This window comes from Anolis sagrei, chromosome 6 (assembly GCF_037176765.1).
Source record: "Anolis sagrei isolate rAnoSag1 chromosome 6, rAnoSag1.mat, whole genome shotgun sequence".
Classification (NCBI taxonomy): Eukaryota; Metazoa; Chordata; class Lepidosauria; order Squamata; family Dactyloidae; genus Anolis; species Anolis sagrei.
In genome coordinates, this window is record NC_090026.1 from 133,656,932 (window position 1) to 133,672,449 (window position 15,518).

General features: G+C 50.9%; 1 protein-coding gene across 1 annotated transcript; it reads right to left on the minus strand.

Annotated features, from left to right (window-relative positions):
• Positions 1 to 564: 564 nt before the first annotated feature.
• AOC1 (amine oxidase copper containing 1) lies at positions 565 to 14,397 on the minus strand. Its single transcript, XM_060782802.2, has 4 exons — positions 12,809 to 14,397; positions 9,166 to 9,454; positions 5,129 to 5,261; positions 565 to 867 (listed from the first exon to the last, which is right to left on the minus strand). The coding sequence occupies exons 1-4, from the start codon at positions 14,391 to 14,393 to the stop codon at positions 565 to 567; spliced, it is 2,310 nt and encodes a 769-aa protein (XP_060638785.2). The 5' UTR covers positions 14,394 to 14,397.
• Between the last annotated feature and the right edge of the window lie 1,121 nt (positions 14,398 to 15,518).

Below are 15,518 nucleotides of genomic sequence, written 5' to 3' on the forward strand. Positions count from 1 at the left end.
GGCTCAAAGCGACATTGTGCTGACTTTTCTGCAGGAAGACTCCTGCGCTTTGTCCAAAAGACCCCCTCCCCAAGACGTGACTCCCTCTTCTTTTCGTCCTTAACCTAAATATTGCTCCTCTCATATTGCTCCTCTCGCAATGGGGGGCCATCTTCAGATGGGGGTCTTCTGGGGGGAGCTCCAGGCAGCCCCCTTGGGGTCTCTATGGGTGGGCTCGGCTGCTGCTATTGCTCCTTCCAACTCTAGGATTCTATGAAATGTCCTATTATTGTTGTTGTTTATTATGTTTATTATGTTTATTGTGATGTTTGTTTCTATCCCGCTGTTTCTCGCCACGAGGAGGCTCAAAGCGACATTGAGCTGACTTTTCTGCAGGGAGACTCCTGAGCTTTGTCCAAAAGACCCCCCCCCACCCACCCACCCAAGACGTGACTTCCTCTTCCTTTCGTCCTTAACCCAAAGATTGCTCCTCTTAGCAATGGGGGGACATCTTCAGATGGGGGTCTTCTGGGGGGGAGCTCCAGGCAGCCCCCTTGGGGTCTCTATGGGTGGGCTCTGCTACTGCTATTGCTCCTCCTCCTCCTCCTCCTCCTGCGCCCAGTAGGTGCCATCGAAGCTGAAGGGGTGCTGCGTTGCGCAGGCGGGGGGGCTCTCCGGCATCCAGCTCTGGGCCCGCATCACGGGGGGGTCAGACAAGTGGTCGGGCCGGACGAGGAGGGTCCTGCGGGAGCCGGCGGAGGGGTCCTCGTCAAAGAAGTTGAAGGGCCGCAGGAAGAAGCCGGCCGCGTTGCCCGGAGTGGCCGTGTTGGGGATGTCCTCGGCGTGCGGGATGTGCAGGAAGCCCACCGTCAGCCAGGCAACAAGGTCCTGCAGGGGAGGGGGAGACACCCCAGAGAGTCAGAGAACCATAGGATCATAGCATGACACTGTAGAACACGTGTGTAGCAGTGATTCCCTCCTGACATTTCGCCCACATCTATGGCAGGCATCCACAGAGGTTGAGAAGTCAGTTGGAAATGAGGCAAGTGTGGAATGATGCTCAGGGTGGGAGAAAGAACTCTTGTCTGTGGGAGGCGTGAGAATGTTGCAATTGGCCTCCTCAATTAGCATCGAATAGCCTTGCAGCTTCAAAGCCCGCCTGCTTCCTGCAAGGCTAGTCAATGCTAATCATCAAGTTGGCCAATTGCAACATTCACACGCCTCCAAGAGACAAGAGTTCCTTCTTTCTCCCACAGAGTTCTTTCTCCCACACTGGACATCACAGGGTTGCTGGGAGTTTTCCAGCCTGTCTGGCCATGTTCCAGAAGCATTATCTCCTGACGTTTCATCCACATCTATGGCAGGCATCCTCAGAGGTTGAGAAGTCTGTTGGAAATGAGGCAAGTGTGGAATTATTTCCAGGGTGGGAGAAAGAAAGAACTCTTGTCTGTGGGAGGCGTGAGAATGTTGCAATTGGCCTCCTCAATTAGCATTGAATAGCCTTGCAGCTTCAAAGCCTGGCTGCTTCCTGCAAGGCTAGTCAATGCTAATCATCAAGCTGGCCAATTACAGCATTCACACTTGCCTCCAACAGACAAGAGTTCTTTCTCCCACATTGGACATCACTGGGTTGCTGGGAGTTTTCCAGCCTGCCTGGCCATGTTCCAGAAGCATTATCTCCTGACGTTTCACCCACATCTATGGCAGGCTTCCTCAGAGGTTGAGAAGACTGTTGGAAATGAGGCAAGTGGGGAATGATGTCCAGGGTGGGAGAAGGAAAGAACTCTTGTCTGTGGGAGGCGTGAGAATGTTGCAATTGGCCTCCTCAATTAGCATCGAATAGCCTTGCAGCTTCAAAGCCCGCCTGCTTCCTGCAAGGCTAGTCAATGCTAATCATCAAGTTGGCCAATTGCAACATTCACACTTGCCTCCAAGAGACAAGAGTTCCTTCTTTCTCCCACACTTAGAGTTCTTTCTCCCACACTGGACATCACAGAGTTGCTGGGAGTTTTCCAGCCTGTCTGGCCATGTTCCAGAAGCATGATCTCCTGATGTTTCACCCACATCTATGGCAGGCATCCACAGAGGTTGAGAAGTCTGTTGGAAACGAGGAATGATGTCCAGGGTGGGAGAAAGAAAGAACTCTTGTCCGTTGGAGGCAAGTGGGAATGTTGCAATTGGCCACCTCGATTAACATTGAATAGCCTTGCAGCTTCAAAGTCTGACTGCTTCCTGTAAGATTAGTCAATGCTAATCATCAAGCTGGCCAATCGCAGCACTCACACTTGCCTCCAAAAGACAAGAGTTCTTTCTCCCACACTGGACATCACAGGGTTGCTGAGAGTTTTCCAGCCTGTCTGGCCATGTTCCAGAAGCATTATCTCCTGACGTTTCATCCACATCTATGGCAGGCATCCTCAGAGGTTGAGAAGTCTGTTGGAAATAAGGCAAGTGTGGAATGATGTCCAGGGTGGGAGAAAGAAAGAACTCTTGTCTGTGGGAGGCCAGTGGGAATGTTGCAATTGGCCGCGCTGATTAGCATTGAATAGCCTTGCAGCTTCAAAGGCTGGCTGCTTCCTGCAAGGCTAGTCAATGCTAATCATCAAGCTGGCCAATTGCAGCATTCACACATGCATCCAAGAGACAAGAGTTTCTTCTTTCTCCCACACTTAGAGTTCTTTCTCCCACACTGGACATCACTGGGTTGCTGGGAGGTTTCCAGCCTGCCTGGCCATGTTCCAGAAGCATTCTCTCCTGACGTTTCACCCACATCTATGGCAGGCATCCTCAGAGGTTGAGAAGTCTGTTGGAAATGTGGCAAGTGTGGAATGATGCTCAGGGTGGGAGAAAGAAATCTTGTCTGTTGGAGGCAAGTGGAAATGTTGCAATTGGCCACCTCAATTAGCATTGAATAGCCTTGCAGCTTCAAAGCCTGGCTGCTTCCTGCTAGTCAATGCTAATCATCAAGGTGGCCAATTGCAGCATTCACACTTGCCTCCAACAGACAAGAGTTCCTTCTTTCTCCCACACTGGACATCACTGTGTTGCTGGGAGTTTTCCAGCCTGTCTGGCCACGTTCCAGAAGCATTCTCTCCTGACGTTTCACCCACATCTATGGCAGGCATCCTCAGAGGTTGAGAAGTCTGTTGGAAATAAGGCAAGTGTGGAATGATGTCCAGGGTGGGAGAAAGAAAGAACTCTTGTCTGTGGGAGGCCAGTGGGAATGTTGCAATTGGCCGCGCTGATTAGCATTGAATAGCCTTGCAGCTTCAAAGGCTGGCTGCTTCCTGCAAGGCTAGTCAATGCTAATCATCAAGCTGGCCAATTGCAGCATTCACACATGCATCCAAGAGACAAGAGTTTCTTCTTTCTCCCACACTTAGAGTTCTTTCTCCCACACTGGACATCACTGGGTTGCTGGGAGGTTTCCAGCCTGCCTGGCCATGTTCCAGAAGCATTCTCTCCTGACGTTTCACCCACATCTATGGCAGGCATCCTCAGAGGTTGAGAAGTCTGTTGGAAACGAGGAATGATGTCCAGGGTGGGAGAAAGAAAGAACGCTTGTCTGTGGGAGGCAAGTGGGAATATTGCAATTGGCCACGTCAATTAGCATTGAATAGCCTTGCAGCTTCAAAGCCTGGCTGCTTCCTGCAAGGCTAGTTAATGCTAATCATCAAGCTGGCCAATTGCAGCATTCACACTTGCCTCCAACCGACAAGAGTTCTTTCTCCCACACTGGACATCACTGGGTTGCTGGGAGTTTTCCAGCCTCTCTGGCCATGTTCCAGAAGCATTCTCTCCTGACGTTTCACCCACATCTATGGCAGGCATCCTCAGAGGTTGAGAAGTCTGTTGGAAATGAGGCAAGTGTGGAATGATTTCCAGGGTGGGAGAAAGAAAGAACTCTTGTCTGTGGGAGGCCAGTGGGAATGTTGCAATTGACCACGTCAATTAGCATTGAATAGCCTTGCAGCTTCAAAGCCTGGCTGCTTCCTGCAAGGCTAGTCAATGCTAATCATCAAGCTGGCCAATTGCAGCATTCACACTTGCCTCCAACAGACAAGAGTCTTTCTCCCACATTGGACATCACAGGGTTGCTGGGAGTTTTCTAGCCTGTCTGGCCATGTTCCAGAAGCATTATCTCCTGATGTTTTGCCCATATCTATGGTAGGCATCCTCAGAGGTTGAGAAGTCTGTTGGAAATGAGGCAAGTGTGGAATGATGCGCAGGGTGGGAGAAAGAAAGAACTCTTGTCTGTTGGAGGCAAGTGGGAATGTTGCAATTGGCCACGTCAATTAGCATTGAATAGCCTTGCAGCTTCAAAGCCTGGCTGCTTCCTGCTAGTCAATGCTAATCATCAAGGTGGCCAATTGCAGCATTCACACTTGCCTCCAACAGACAAGAGTCTTTCTCCCACATTGGACATCACAGGGTTGCTGGGAGTTTTCTAGCCTGTCTGGCCATGTTCCAGAAGCATTATCTCCTGACGTTTTGCCCACATCTATGGTAGGTATCCTCAGAGGTTGAGAAGTCTGTTGGAAATGAGGCAAGTGTGGAATGATGCCCAGGGTGGGAGAAAGAAAGAACTCTTGTCTGTGGGAGGCAAGTGGGAATATTGCAATTGGCCACGTTGATTAGCATTGAATAGCTTTGCAGCTTCAAAGCCTGGCTGCTTCCTGCTAGTCTGCTAATCATCAAGGTGGCCAATTGCAGCATTCACACTTGCCTCCAACAGACAAGAGTTCTTTCTTTCTTCCACTCTGGACATCATTCCACAGGGATATATATATAAACCCTACTTGCCCAGTTTCCAATAGACCTCACAACCTCTGAGGACGCCTGCCATCGATGTGGGCAATACATCAGGAGAGAATGCTTCTGGAATGTGGCCAGGCAGCCCGGACAAACAGCAACCCTAAGGACCACACAATTAAACAGGAGAGAATACTTTCACACCAGGGACAGAACATTTTTTGAAAATTTGGTTACATATCCAGTTCAACCCCATTCTTCCATGAAGGAAAAGCACAATCCAAACACCCCTGACAGATGGCCACCTGGCCTCTGTTTCAAAGCCTCCAAGGAAGGTGTTGCAGGTGGGTGATTGTGCACCCCATCCCTCCCTCCCCACTCGTGTCCAGTGCCAAACCTTGTTCTCGATGCTCTCATTGTCACGGAGGAAGCGCTCGAAGGAGACGCGGGGCTGCCAGGGGTCGTTCTGCGCATAGATGCTGCTGCTGCGCTCCTCGGAGTCGTGCTGCTGCGTCACCGCCAAGTGGTACCTGGTCCGTGGGGGAGGGAGGGAAGGATGACATCAGTACCACCACCCTTGGGTTCAGGAGACAGAATTGGGGGCCAGGAAGACTCAGGTGGTGGGGTCTCTGGGAAAGAGGCAGTGAGGTCTTTCCTCCGGCCCATGGAGTGCGAGGTGAGCACTTATTTCCAAATAATAATAGTAATAATTATGAAAAAGGAGACCAAGGAGGGCCTGATTCTGGCAGCCCAAGAACAAGGCATTCAAACTAATGCCATCAAAGACAGAATTGGAATGTCGACAACAGATCCCAAGTGTAGACTCTGCAAGGAAGCAGGCGAAACACTAGATCCCATTCTCAGCTGCTGCAAGAAGATCCCGCAGACTGACCACAAGCAGAGGCACAACACCCTTGCTCAGATGATTCATTGGGATTTGTGCCACAAACACCATCTTGCCTGCCACAAAGAACTGGTGGGATCACAAGCCAGAAAGAGTTACAGAGAATGAACATGTCAGACTTCTCTGGGACTTCCGGATTCAGACAGACAGAGTTTTGGAGCACAACACTCCAGACCTCACAATCATGGAGAAAAACCAAGTATGGATTGTCGATGTTGCAATCCCAAGTGACAGCAGGATTGCAGAGAAACAACTGGAAAAGATGACATGATATGAGGATTCAAAGATCAAACTGCAAAGACTGTGGCACAAGCCAGGCAAGGGGGTCCCAGTGGTGGTGGGCACACTGGGTGTGGTGCCTAAAGACCTTGGCCTGCACTTAAACACAATCAGCGCTGACCCTCTGCCAGCTGCAAAAGGCCACCTTACTAGGATCTGCACACATCATTCGCCAATACATCACACAGTCCTAGGCACTTGGGAAGGGTCTGACGTGTGATCCAATTCAACAGCCAGTAGAGTGACCTTGTTTGCTGTGAAGTCATTTTGTTATGTATCTAATAATAATTAGATAGATACATACATACATAATAATGGAGCCCCCAGTGGCGCAGTGGGTTAAACCCCTGTGCCGGCAGGACTGAAGACCGACAGGTTGCAGGCTCGAATCCAGGGAGAGGTGGATGAGCTCCCTCTATCAGCTCCAGCTCCTCATACGGGGACATGAGAGAAGCCTCCCACAAGGATGATAAAAACATCAAATCATCCAGGCATCCCCTGGGCAATGTCCTTGCAGACAGCCAATTCTCTCACAACAGAAGCAACTTGCAGTTTCTCAAGTCGCTCCTGACACGACAAAAAAATCTAATAATAATAATAATAATAATAATACATCACAGAGTCCTAGACACTTGGGAAGTGTCCAACATGTGATCCAATTCAACAGCCAGCAGAGTGTCTGCTGTGGACTCATCTTGTGGGGTTTCTAATAATAATAATAATAATAATAATAATAATACAGTCCTAGACACTTGGGAAGTGTCCAACATGTGATCCAATTCAACAGCCAGCAGAGTGTCTGCTGTGGATTCATCTTGTGGTGTTTCTAATAATAATAATAATAATAATAATAATAATAATAATAATAATAATAATACATCACACATTCCTAGACACTTGGGAAGGGTCCGACGTGTGATCCAATTCAACAGCCAGCAGAGTGTCTGCTGTGGACTCATCTTGTGGTGTTTCTAATAATAATAATAATAATAATAATAATAATAATATAATAATAATAATAATAGTACATCACACAGTCCTAGACACTTGGGAAGTGTCCAACATGCGATCCAATTCAACAGCCAGCAGAGTGTCTGCTGTGGACTCATCTTGTGGGGTTTCTAATAATAATAATAATAATAATAATAATAATAATAATAATAATATAATAATAATAATAATAATAATAATAATAATAATAATACATCACACATTCCTAGACACTTGGGAAGGGTCCGAGGTGTGAGCCAATATATACAACCAGCAAAATGTCTTCTGTGGACTCATTTTGTGGGGTTTCTAATAATAATAATAATAATAATAATAATAATAATAATAATTGGAAAAGGAAGGGGCCTGTTAGGGATTGTGGAATCTGAAGTCCAAAACACCTGGAGGGTCAGGGAAGGAGGGAGGGCCCAATTTGCACAGCTAAAGCTTGTGCGCCAGCTGCGCCCGTACCTTGGGAAGTCTGACTTGGCCACGGTAGTCCACGCTCTGGTTGCATCCCGTTTAGACTACTGCAACGCTCTCTACGTGGGGTTGCCTTTGAAGACAGCTCGGAAGCTTCAACTAGTCCAACGCTCGGCAGCCATGATTTTAACAGGAGCGAAGCGCAGGGAGCATACAACCCCCCTGTTGCGCCAACTCCACTGGCTACCGATCTGCTACCGGGCTGAATTCAAAGTGCTGGCGTTGGCCTTTAAAGCCCTAAACGGTTCTGGCCCAAGCTACCTATCCGACCGCATCTCTGCCTATGAACCCACCAGGACTTTGAGATCTTCCGGGGAGACCCTGCTCTCGATCCCGCCTGCTTCTCAAGCTCGGCTGGCGGGGACGAGAGATAGGGCCTTCTTGGTGGTGGCTCCTCGGCTGTGGAACGCCCTTCCTACCGACATTAGACTAGCACCATCTCTAATGGTATTCCGCAAAAAAGTGAAGACCTGGCTCTTTGAACAGGCGTTCGAACAATTAGTGCAATGATTGGTTAACGAACACTGGAATGGATCAACGGATGACGTATTTGGATCATGTTTTTGATGATGAGACGATAGTGATTGGTTACTGCAGTAATCGCTAATTGTTTATTGTTATTAATTGTGTAATGGATTACACTGCTAACTGTTATTATATTGTACATTGAATTTCTGCTGTCTCTTATTGTTGTGAACCGCTGTGAGTCGCCTTCGGTATAGAGAACAGTGGTATAGAAGCAAAGTAAGTAAATAAATAAATAAAATAAAATAAATTTATAGCCTGCCTTTGCTCTCCACAAGGAGACTCATAGCAGCTATCTATTGGTATTATTATCATTATCATAGAATCATAGAATCAAAGAGTTGGAAGAGACCTCCTGGGCCATCCAGTCCAACCCCATTCTGCCAAGAAGCAGGAATATTGCATTCAAATCACCCCTGACAGATGGCCATCCAGCCTCTGCTTAAAAGCTTCCAAAGAAGGAGCCTCCACCACACTCCGGGGCAGAGAGTTCCACTGCTGAACAGTTCTCACAGTCAGGAAGTTCTTCCTAATGTTCAGATGGAATCTCCTCTCTTGTAGTTTGAAGCCATTGTTCCCTTGCGTCCTAGTCTCCAGGGAAGCAGAAAACAAGCTTGCTCCCTCCTCCTCCCTGTGGCTTCCTCCCACATATTTATACATGGCTATCATATCTCCTCTCAGCCTTCTCTTCTTCAGGCTAAACATGCCCAGTTCCCTAAGCCGCTCCTCATAGGGCTTGTTCTCCAGACCCTTGATCATTTTAGTCGCCCTCCTCTGGACACATTCCAGCTTGTCAATATCTCTCTTGAATTGTGGTGCCCAGAATTGGACACAATATTCCAGATGTGGTCTAACCAAGGCAGAATAGAGGGGTAGCATTACTTCCTTAGATCTAGACACTAGGCTCCTATTGATGCAGGCCAAAATCCCATTGGCTTTTTTTGCCCCCACATCACATTGTTGGCTCATGGTTAACTCCCTCCCCACGAGGACTCCAAGATCTTTTTCCCACATACTGCTCTCGAGCCAGGCCTCATTGTCCCCCATTCTGTATCTTTGCATTTCGTTTTTTCTGCCAAAGTGGAGTATCTTGCATTTGTCACTGTTGAACTTCATTTTGTTAGTTTTGGCCCATCATCTTTCTGTATTCCCTCCTCTGTTCCTCTCTGAAGGGAGACCTAAATCAGCTCTCTGGCATTCCCCACCCCAGGGGGGCTCTTGAGGCCACATAGCCGAACCCCTGGTCCACTCACCTGCTCCAGGAGACGCCACGCTCCTCCTTCCACCCTCGGGGGAGGATGGGCCCAGCGTGGGAGAAGGGCTGGAGGCGGAAGGAGCGCCGGTGACCCCAGCGGTTCCTCCGGGCCGGGTTGCGGAAGAGCAGGTAGCGGGGCAGTGGGGCACCCACGGGGAAGGCGGCCTGGCGCTCTCGGGACCGCGGCTTCCGCTCCAGGAAGGGCTGCACCATGCGTTGCTCCGGCGCCCACGGCACGGAAATGTTCTCCAGGCCCAGCTCCATGGTCTCAAAGGAGTTTTCCGTCCCTGAAGAAGAGGAAGAAGGAAAGCTTAGGATGGGGGGCACACAGGGGTCATCTAGTCCAGCCCTTTCCCTTGGAGGGCCACGGAGTGAGAGAGAGGGAGGGAGGAAAGGAGGGAGACCCAGCCCTCCCCGGCAAGACTCTCTAAGGCAGTGTTTCTCAACCTGGGTGTCGGGACCCCTGGAGGGGTCGCAAGGGGGTTTCAGAGGGGTCGCCAAAGACCATCAGAAAACACAATATATTCTTTTGGTCATGGGGGTTCTGTGTGGGAAGTTTGACCCAATTCAATCATTGGTAGGGTTCAGAATGCTCTTTGATGGTAGGAGAACTAAAAATACCAGCAACTACAAAAATACCAGCTGAAGCTAGGTGTGAATGTTTCAGCTGACCACCTTCATTAGAAATGCTGGACCACTCCAACAACCACCATGTCAGACTATACAGAGAAGCCATTGAAATCCACAAGAAGCATGTGGATAATTTCAACAGAAAGGAGGAGACCATGAAAATGTACTAAATCTGGCTACCAGTATTAAAAAACTCTAAAATTACAACAGCAAAACAGCAGAGAGGAAACAACCAGGCACAGCTTAACACCTCTCAACAAAACATTTTCCCAGGCTCAGCCAGGCCTTCAAATGCTAATGAAGGTGGTCAACTGAAACATTCACACCTAGCTCCAGCAGAGAAGAGCTCCTTGCCCCACCCCAGCCATTCCACAGATATATAAACCCATTGTCCTAATTCCAACAGACCTCACTACCTCTGAGGATGCTTGCCATAGATGCAGGCGAAACGTCAGGAGAGAATGCCTCTAGAACATGGCCATATAGCCCGAAGAAACCCACAAGAACCTAGTGATTCCAGCCATGAAAGCTGTTGATGGAAGGGTTATTGTGAGTATTCTAGAGGGTTTGGTAATCTGTAAGTGGGAGTTCATGGGTGAAATCAATTAGGGGTGGAGGTGTGCAGGAGATGGGTTGCAGCTGGGTGTCACTGGATTTAAGGAGCTAACCTTGGGACTGATCTTTGGGAGAAAAGTATCTCTTGCATTTTGGTGGTGGATGCTGCTGGTTTCCCCCCCCCCCCCCCAGGTCTGTTGGATTTTCAGTATCCTGACCTGTCTCCTGTAACCTTGGAACCCTGGAACCTTGAACCCTTGGACTGGCTTTGGACTACGGTATAGACTCTTGATCCCTGGACTTTGTTTATTGAACTCTCGGCATCTGACCCCTGGACTGGACCCTTTTGACTACAAAGTTATTTTTGCTATCAGTTTTTGTTTATTCTATAGCTGTGTGCTATCTTTGTGTTTGATATTTTGGACTATAAAAACAGCCAGCAAGTCAGTGCTGTTTTAATTAATTTAACTGTTTGTTAAAATTGGGAGTTTGATTCATCTCTACCTAAATAAGGCAGAGCCCTGGCAAAGTGACACATCCTGCCTTGATAAAATTGGGAGTTTGATTGATATCTACCCAAATAAGGCAGAGCCCTGGCAAAGTGACACATCCTGCCTTGATAAAATTGGGAGTTTGATTCATCTCTACCCAAATAAGGCAGAGCCCTGGCAAAGTGACACATCCTGCCTTGATAAAATTGGGAGTTTGATTCATCTCTACCCAAACAAGGCAGAGCCCTGGCAAAGTGACACATCCTGCCTTGATAAAATTGGGAGTTTGATTCATCTCTACCTAAATAAGGCAGAGCCCTGGCAAAGTGACACATCCTGCCTTGATAAAATTGGGAGTTTGATTCATCTCAACCCAAATAAGGCAGAGCCCTGGCAAAGTGACACATCCTGCCTTGATAAAATTGGGAGTTTGATTCATCTCTGCCCAAATAAGGCAGAGCCCTGGCAAAGTGACACATCCTGCCTTGATAAAATTGGGAGTTTGATTCATCTTTACCCAAATAAGGCAGAGCCCTGGCAAAGTGACACATCCTGCCTTGATAAAATTGGGAGTTTGATTCATCTCTACACAGATAAGGCAGAGCCCTGGCAAAGTGACACATCCTGCCTTGATAAAATTGGGAGTTTGATTCATCTCTACCCAAATAAGGCAGAGCCCTGGCAAAGTGACACATCCTGCCTTGATAAAATTGGGAGTTTGATTCATCTCTACCCAAATAAGGCAGAGCCCTGGCAAAGTGACACATCCTGCCTTGATAAAATTGGGAGTTTGATTCATCTCTACCCAAATAAGGCAGAGCCCTGGCAAAGTGACACATCCTGCCTTGATAAAATTGGGAGTTTGATTCATCTCTACCCAAATAAGGCAGAGCCCTGGCAAAGTGACACATCCTGCCTTGATAAAATTGGGAGTTTGATTCATCTCTACCCAAATAAGGCAGAGCCCTGGCAAAGTGACACATCCTGCCTTGATAAAATTGGGAGTTTGATTCATCTCTACCCAAATAAGGCAGAGCCCTGGCAAAGTGACACATCCTGCCTTGATAAAATTGGGAGTTTGATTCATCTCTACCCAAATAAGGCAGAGCCCTGGCAAAGTGACACATCCTGCCTTGATAAAATTGGGAGTTTGATTCATCTCTACCTAAATAAAGCAGAGCCCTGGCAAAGTGACACATCCTGCCTTGATAAAATTGGGAGTTTGATTCATCTCTACCTAAATAAGGCAGAGCCCTGGCAAAGTGACACATCCTGCCTTGATAAAATTGGGAGTTTGATTTATCTCTACCTAATTAAGGCAGAGCCCTGGCAAAGTGACACATCCTGCCTTGATAAAATTGGGAGTTTGATTCATCTCTACCTAAATAAGGCAGAGCCCTGGCAAAGTGACACATCCTGCCTTGATAAAATTGGGAGTTTGATTCATCTCTACCCAAATAAGGCAGAGCCCTGGCAAAGTGACACATCCTGCCTTGATAAAATTGGGAGTTTGATTCATCTCTACCCAAATAAGGCAGAGCCCTGGCAAAGTGACACATCCTGCCTTGATAAAACTGGGAGTTTGATTCATCTCTACCTAAATAAGGCAGAGCCCTGGCAAAGTGACACATCCTGCCTTGATAAAATTGGGAGTTTGATTCATCTCTACCCAAATAAGGCAGAGCCCTGGCAAAGTGACACATCCTGCCTTGATAAAACTGGGAGTTTGATTCATCCCTACCCAAATAAGGCAGAGCCCTGGCAAAGTGACACATCCTGCCTTGATCAATGAGTGGAGAGTCCCTATTTCTAAATAATAACAATAACAATAATAATAAGCAATTATCCCCGTCGCCACGCCCTCCCCCCCCCCCCCCGCCTTGATCCCGGGGGTCCTGGGAGGGGTGGTGCCTTGATCTCGGGGTTGCCTATTTCTCGGCCCCCTCCCCCCTCCCCCCTCCTCACCGGCCACGTCGAGGTCGACCTTGTAGTGGACGAGGTGGGTGTGGAGGTTCCCGAGGAGGTGTTCCTGGATGCGGGTGCCGTAGCGAAGCCCGTGGGGGGTGAAGAAGGAGGCGTGGAGGTAGCCGGTGGCGCTGACGCGGGCCTCGAGGACCCCGTTGGCGTGGAAGAGGAAGTCCCAGAGGTAGTCGTAGTTGTAGACGGTGGAGGAGGCGCGGAGGACGAGGGCGGCGCCGGGCAGCCCCCCGTAGAAGCGCGCCGTGGAGCCCGTGGGCGAGGCCGAGGAGAAGTCCGGGTCGAAGTGCCGCCGGAGCGGGGTGCCCGTGGGGGCCTCGAAGAGGCAGAGCGCGCGGGGGAGGCGGAGGGGCCCCGCCGAGTTGTAGAGGTGGTGGGCGTCCACGAAGGCGGCGCCGGGCGGGCAGTCCACGGAGGGGGCCAGCTCGTGCGTGGCCGCGCCCATCCCCCACCCGGCGTCCACGAAGCGCGTCTGCATGGCGGCCGGGGAGGCCCCCCCGTAGAAGGCCAGCGCCTCCTGCACGCTCACCTCGTAGGCCACGCGGGACCCCCCGAAGCGCACGTCCAGCAGCTGCGGGCCCGACGAGGAGCGCAGGCGGAAGGAGAAGCGCCACCCGCGGTACGAGACGCGGTTCCCACGCAGCGAGAAGGGCCTCTCCGTGGGCGGGGGGCAGGCCTCCGCCGCGGGGGGCTCTTCCTCCGTGGAGAACTCCCCCCGCGGCGCGAAGGAGGCGAACCCACCTTCGGGCTCCACGTGAGGCAGGCGCACCACTTCCAGCTCCCCTCGCGCGTGGAGGGAGGCCAGCTCGTCCACGCCGCTATAGTATTTCCCGTTGTACCAGAGGCGCTGGAGGCTCCACTCCCGCGGGTCCAAGTCGCGGTGGTCGAGCAGCACCTCGAGGCCCGTGGGGTGGAGGAAGAAGCCTTCCACGCCGCGCTGCAGCATCACCCACGAGCGCCGCTCCCCGGAGGCCAACCCACGCGGGGCCACGTCGGTCAGCGCCAGGCACTTGCTCCCGCAGCCGGGGCCGAAGGAGAATCCGCCCGTGGACTCCTCCAGGAAGGCCGAGAGCGGGGAGAGCAGCTCCGAGAGGCGCGCGTGGATCAGGCCGGCCTCCTCGTGGGTCACGGGCCGCGAGGCGAAAGGCAGCGGGCGTCCGGAGGGGCGCAGCCAGGTGGGCGAGGGGAGCGGCCCCACCAGGTACTCGGTCACGTTGGGGGAAGGCCCCGCCCCGAAGAAGACCACGGCGCGCGCCCGGCGGGGGGGAGGGGGCCGCCCACGCGTGGAGTGCAGCGCCCGCAAGGCCGCCCGCTTGGGAGGGGGCTCCAGCTCCACCAGGAAGAGCTCGTTCCGCGCCAGGGAGGGCGGGGAGTGGGAAGAAGGGTCCCGCGCGAGACCCAGCTCCGGCCGCCCCACCAGGAAGTCCCGCACCGCGCGAAGTTCCCCCGCAGACAGGTCCCCGAACAGCCACGACGACGCCCACGCCTCCCCCTCCTCAGGAGCCCTCTGGGGGGTCGCCAGGGGAGGAAGGAGAAGGAGGAGGACCCCCAGAAGAAGGACGGAAGGAGCCATCGCCACGCGGAGGAGGAGGGACATCTGCCGGGAGGGATCGGGTGGTGCTCTCCTGCCTGGCAGAAAGAAAGAAAGAAAGAAAGCATAAGCAAGAAAGGGGTTCAGCTGGATGCCCTCTTGGGGTCTCTTCCCACTCTGAAATTAATCATAACACACTTCTTTTCATGTCAGCAGCAACTTGAGAAATTGCAAGTCGCTTCTGGTGTGAGAGAATTGGCCGTCTGCAAGGACGTTGCCCAGGGAGAACTTCCTGACTGTTCAGCAGTGGAACTCTCTGCCCCGGAGTGTGGTGGAGGCTCCTTCTATGGAGACTCTTAAGCAGAGGCTGGATGGCCATCTGTCAGGGGTGATTTGAATGCAATATTCCTGCTTCTTGGCAGAATGGGGTTGGACTGGATGATGGCCCAGGAGGTCTCTTCCAACTCTTGGATTCTATGATTTTAAGAACTTCCTGACTGTGAGAGCCGTTCAGCAGTGGAACTGCTAGGTTAGCAGAAGCTGGACCTAACAGCAGGAACTCACCCCACTCCCCAGATTTGACCTGCCAACCTTTCGGTCAGCAAGTTCAGCAGCTCGGCAGAAGCAGTACCCATTGATCTACTTGCACTTGCATGTTTTGAACTGCTAGGTTGGCAGAAGCTGGGCCTAACAGCAGGAGCTCACCCCACTCCCCAGATTTGACCTGCCAACCTTTCAGTCAGCAAGTTCAGCAGCTCGGCGGTTACCTTCTGCAGAAGCGGTACCCATTGATCTGGTACCCATTGATCTACTCACATTTGCATGTTTTTGAACTGCTAGGTTAGCAGAAGCTGGGGCTAACAGCAGGAGCTCACCCCACTCCCCAGATTCGACCTGCCAACCTTTCGGTCAGCAAGTTCAGCAGCTCGGCGGTTACCTTCCTGCAGAAGCAGTACCCATTGATCTACTCACATTTGCATATTTTTGAACTGCTAGGTTGGCAGAAGCTGGGGCTAACAGCAGGAGCTCACCCCACTCCCCAGATTCGACCTGAAAACCTTTCGGTCAGCAAGTTCAGCAGCTTGGCGGTTACCTTCCTGCAGAAGGTAACCGCCATTGATCTACTAACATTTGCATGTTTTCACACTGCTAGATTAGCAGAAGCTG